This window comes from Cupressus sempervirens, chromosome 2, assembly GCF_028749045.1.
Source record: "Cupressus sempervirens isolate cs-2001-9-10 chromosome 2, ASM2874904v1, whole genome shotgun sequence".
NCBI classification, from domain to species: Eukaryota; Viridiplantae; Streptophyta; class Pinopsida; order Cupressales; family Cupressaceae; genus Cupressus; species Cupressus sempervirens.
The window spans coordinates 684,261,249-684,267,095 of NC_143119.1; the positions used below are offsets into that span (position 1 = coordinate 684,261,249).

Sequence of the window (5,847 nt, forward strand, 5' to 3'; positions counted from 1 at the left end):
TGTTGCGGTGCTGGTGATTGATGTTTGTATCTATATCATATCTATGGTAGACGAGTGTGATCATAGACTTCGTGTACAACCTTTCCTCATCTAATGTGCTCACAAATAGTAAATTATTGTAATAAGTGTTCATGTCTTTATCAGATCTTTCTTGAACTAACATATTCCCGAATTTTGTACCCTTACTAAACCACCATGTATCAGATCCTTGTTGAACTTGTGTACTTTCAAACCTAAACTATTATTACTAAATTAATGACTAATATAAAGTCCAATTATAACCTCACCCAATTATGAATCAAACTAAAAACTCCATGTAATGATAAAAATGAAAGATTTGTTCTAATCACACCCTTTGACGAAGGGAAATATTCCTTTGTAATTAGTTAAATACTGTGTTACTGTCCATAACGTGTCTGTCAACTTAAGTGGGCGACGCCATGATTGAGCTTTTCACCAAACGCATTTCAGAAAAAGGAGAAAAATAACATCTTAGTGGAATTCCACGCGTTCATATTTCTTAAATCCATCCATAGATTCCACACTCTACTTATAGCTATGCAATTTATACCCAATGTGTGTATCATCCATAAACATACGTTAAACCAATTGTCCTTTGCTTTTGCTTGCTGGGTTGTATCTTGAATGCTGAAATCATGGCTACTTCATCATCATGGCTTAGAAATTGTATGATATTATTACTTGTAGTGCAGAAAGCATTTGGTGCTTGTAAGGATTGTTACACTGTTTCAAGGGCAACATACTATGGCACTATGACAGACGACCTTGGATCTCCCAGTATTAAGATCATAAAACCTTTTGTTTTGCCTTGATAGAAATTTAGATTTTAGATATATATTAAACTCACTCATATCGGTGTTCTGAATATGTTTCTTATTTCATTTTCATGAATATGGGTTGAAATAGTTGATGAAGGAGCATTACAAAATTGAATTTAGGTTCTGACATAGAAATGTTGATGAAGGAAAAGTTGGAAATCTTATATTTTTTTGGATTTTCTTGTCTAATCTTTTGAAATGAGATAATAATTATCTTTTTTTAATTATGATTATGAAATAGATGGATCGTGTGGATATGGTAGTTTTGGGAAGAGTCTAAATAGTGGAGATGTCTGTGCTGCATCATCTAAGATATATAAAAGTGGCATGGGCTGTGGTGCTTGCTATCAGGTAAGCAATTTGACTGAAAAAAACTAATAATTATAGGTGATTTTGATAGAATGAAGAAGATTCTTGTATAAATGTGAGCTTATTAAATATATATATGCTATGCATGGTTCTCAGGAGGTAGACAGGACAGTCAAGTCATTAGAGAGTTTGATCATTTTGTTGATATAGTTTAACATGAGTTGAGGACAATCCTGGACCGAAATCATAACTATTTGTAAAGACTTTGCTTCACTAATCCATATTGATTCTTCAATTAATATGTGTATTAAAATGCAAGTGCTTAAAAGTAGAAATATGCTGTATGCTTAATTTGTATAAACATGATAGAAAGTACTTTAATAACTTGGGAAAATTCCTCTTTGATCCAACTATGTCAGTTTGTTTTAATCGAGAAACTGAGAACAGCACACATTTTCACCAGCTCAACAAAACATATAATCGGGTTGAAGTAATGATAAATCTCCGATTTTTTACTTCATTCATAGGTGACACTAATGGTAAGAATGTTGAATTGGTGAAGTTGTTCTGTTCTTGTAACAGTAGCTTGTGCAAGTCTTCAAAAGATTTAATAGTAGCATATCCACCATTTATAAAAGTTTGTTTTTGATACTCAAATTTGGCTGTTTGGAATGGTTCAGATTGACCATCTTTCTTTATGTTTCTTTTGTTCTGATGATAGATTATGTAAGATAGTTCAAAATGTTGACAACAAACAAATCTTACAAGAATTAGAAACTGTATGGATTGTAGAAATCTAGTAGATTTGATGATTTAAATTTATTTTGAATAATACTTTCCAAAAGAAAACTGAAAAGATGCTATATTTGGTGTGCAAAACATAGATAAGGTGTGGCGATGAAGATTTGTGCAGTGATGGAGGAGTAAAAGTGGTAGTGACCGACATGGGAGAAGGAGCTAGAACTGATTTCATCTTGAGCCGCCATGCTTTCTCCCAGTTGGGTATTGACCAAACTTCCTCTGATCAGCTTATAGCGACGGGAACTGTCACTATTCTATACAGAAGGTAAGATTTAAATTTTCACATATAAATAAAACAATGAAGTCGGGTGTTTCATTTCTGTAAGTATCACTTAAATATAATGAGCGTTAAGAGTTTTATTCATTTTCATGGAAAATGGATTCATATGAATCATTAATATGGGAGGAAAGAAGAAGAAAAAGAGAAGAATGAAGATGATGGGTGGGTTTCTTCCTGATCCATGTCTAAACTTTTCTGATGTACGAGATTCTGATGATCAGTATGACCCTCCTCCCTCGGCTGGCACTGCCTTTGCAGCCTGATGACTTTATAACAGTAACTGTTTTTTTTATGAATAGTTTATAATTTCTAGTTTCAGGCCTTGGTGCCATGTGGACTCTTGTGGGGTGATCCTGTATCCTGTCGTGAGAAATGGGTTCGATGAACTATTAATTATGAAATATGAGAGGAAGGAAGAAGAGAAATAAAAGAATCAAGATGATGGGTGGTCTCTTCCTGACCCACCTCTAAACTTTGCTGATGTATGGGGTTCTGATGATCAATATGACCCTCCTCCCTAGGCTCGCACTGTCCTTATAACTGTTTTTTTTTTTTTTTTTTTATGAATAGTTTATAATTTCTAGTTTCCGACCTTTCTGCCATGTGGACTCTTGCAGGGTGATCTTGTATCCAGACCCTTTCTTTTTGTGAATATGTAACTTTATATTTATATTAATAGAAAGGAACTATTCATCCAAAAAAATGTAAATAGATACTTTTGATAACAATATCACAATTTAACTTGTCATAAAAAATATGGATAATTTTTAGAATCCTTCTTGACCCAAAAGTCGTAAGATTTGCATTCAATCATATTTCAAAATGGATTTTTCAAAAAAAATTGAACAGTGAGTTTGGATGCAGAGTATCATGCGTATACACAGGCAAAAATCTCATGTTCAAAATCGACGAGAACAGCAGCAATCCCTATTATTTGGCCTTTCTATTGTACTACCAAGCCGGCTCAAAAGACATATCTGCAGTCAATATCTGTGAGGTTTGCAATTATTTAAAAACTTATACAAATTTTGGACAAGCCCTGTTTTGATTTTGATGGTTGTGAATGACAATAACTGTATCTTGTGATTTTTTATTTCTTTTGTGTTGCAGACGAGAAACTTGGAATGTAAGTTAAGATCTCAGACCCGTGGAGCAATGTGGGAAGTTATTTCACCTCCGAAAGGTTCTCTTTCAATTCGGCTTCTTGTGAGTGACAGTGATAGCGGTCAGGAACAGTGGATTACCCCTGCCAATGTCATTCCTTCAAACTGGCAACCGGGTGCTCTTTATGACTCTGGAATTCAGCTAGATACTTGACCCACTAATTATTCTTTCTATTCTATATTGCTTTCTCTTACAATTCACCCCACTGCAACTTTGTATCCTAAAGTTGTCCTTACTGTTTTCAGACAGCCATTTATAGTATAGAATTATACATGCATTGGTTTCAATAAAATATACATTTGGTCCAATGTTCCGCCAATTGCTTTCTTTTGTTAGAAAGGTTAGAAGGTATTCATAGTTTTCAGCTTGAGATCAGTATAGATTTGAATGGTGTGAGAGTTTCGCGTGTGTGCCCACTATAGATTTGAATGGTGTGGGAGTTTCGGGCGTGTGCCCACTATAGATTTGAATGGTGTGTGAGTTCCGGGTGTGTGCCCATATCTTGAGGACTAGTTTCACTCTACTCACTCTGAAATATATACTTTAAATAAGAGTAAATGGATTAAAAAACGGATTCGTATTGATATGTTGTGATGATTTAGTTATGGCGGCATTGTTGTTGTCATTTAGACTCAAACTTGATATAGATGGTGCGATTAATAATTTTTTGAATGGATGAGATCCATAACTTTAGCTATGTGATTAACCTATTATATTGAAGTGATTTTAAGAGAAGGTTGTGAATCTGTTTCTAAACACTCTAGGCCCAAGGAGAAGTCTAGGACAAATGCACAACGGTATTCATCCCATTACAAACAGGACATCTTGGATGGGCAATACGAAAATGTTAGCGTTTTACCAATAAAATGTTCTTGGTTAAATGGAAAATGAGGAAAATGGGTAACTTTAGGCTTTGATATAAACTCCCAAGTGAATTTAAGAATACAAAGCCAACTTCAAGGGGAGGAATTGAATCTTTGCCGTATATTGAGTTGGCAAAGTGTGGAAGATAATGTACAAAAAAATTATACAAAGAAGATTCTAACCATGTAATTATTAAACTAAAAGAGGGGTAATATTTTTATTGAATATCAAAGAGAGCACAACAATGCAAGAAACAAAGGAAACTATAATGCTTTATCTTGGTCCACAAGTTGAACCAGCATCTTAGATAAATCAAGGGGAAGCATCTTATGATCAATAATATTCCAAGCCGGCCTTTGCTCAGAGGCCCATTTAGCCAGACAATCAACTACACCATTCCACTCATGAGGGATATGCATAAAAGACACAGAATCCAAATAATTGCATAACTAAATGATCTACTAAATAACCAGAGCCAAATGCCAATCCACATGCACAAGGTTCCTATTATTCAATAAATTCACAACCCCCTGCGAGTCAGTCTCACAGATGATTTTTTTCCAACCACTTTGACAACATTGTTCCACTGCAACCAAGAGAGATAGGGCTTCCATGAGGTTATTAGTATGGTAACCCTTGTATATAGCAAATAGAAACTGAATATCACCAAAACTATCACGCCCAACTCCCCCAATACCAGCTGAACTAGGATTTTCCCGAGAAGAACCATCAGTGTTGATTTAAGAATGGCCGCCTTAGGAGGAGACCAATGTCCTTGACAATAAACACGTTGAGAGTGTTGCTTAGCTCTATTCCCAAAGTGGGTGTGAGGGACCAAGGGAGTGCAACCCTGAAGAGGACAAAAGAGGCAAGAATAAATACCAGCATCTCTAGGATCCAAACCCCCACCAATGTCACATTTAGCTAGGAGTGTTTCCTAAAGAGAATTAACAATTTTCCCCCACAGGTGCTTGATCTCAAACTACAAATGATGAAAGATCCTCCTATTCCTCTCAAGCCAAACATGCCACAAAATAAGGGAAGGGTCAATAGTCCAAGCAATCTGAAGAAAAGAAGTCTTGGAAGGGGAATGGCCCAAACGGTCCCAAAATTCAGACAAAGAGGGAACATACCAGTATGTGCATCCCCATACACTCCACTAGAAGTGCCAAATTTGTTTGGCAAAGGGGCACTTGAAAAAAAGGTGAGATACAGTCTCTTCACTATTGCAACAGAAAACATAGATGGAAGGCCCCTAGAAGCCTCACTTGCAGAGATTATCCCAAGTAAGACAACGATTATAAACCAGAATCCATCTAGGAAAAAGTTACACTTAAGCCATGAAAAACTATTTCAAACTTTCTTCCACAAGAGACCTCCACCTCGCCAAAAAGTTGCTTCATCAATGCAAGGTACCTGGAAGAAACAAAATACTTTCCAGAACAAGCACCTCCCCAAGCCAAAACATTAGGTTCCTGCAGCAAGCTACACTCCGTAGAAGCCAATATCTGAGATAGTTCCAACCGATCCCCTAGAGAGCCACCTAGCGGCCAATCAGAAGAATTCTTCCATCTATAACCCATAGCAAGG

The 5,847-nt window shown here is 36.0% G+C and overlaps 1 protein-coding gene across 1 annotated transcript; it reads left to right on the forward strand.

Annotated features, from left to right (window-relative positions):
• Positions 1 to 578: 578 nt before the first annotated feature.
• Positions 579 to 3,975, forward strand: LOC149575221 (expansin-like B1). The gene is made up of 5 exons (XM_089812188.1): positions 579 to 798; positions 1,081 to 1,190; positions 2,033 to 2,214; positions 3,094 to 3,226; positions 3,340 to 3,975. The coding sequence occupies exons 1-5, from the start codon at positions 657 to 659 to the stop codon at positions 3,544 to 3,546; spliced, it is 774 nt and encodes a 257-aa protein (XP_089668314.1). The 5' UTR covers positions 579 to 656; the 3' UTR covers positions 3,547 to 3,975.
• Positions 3,976 to 5,847: the final 1,872 nt, after the last annotated feature.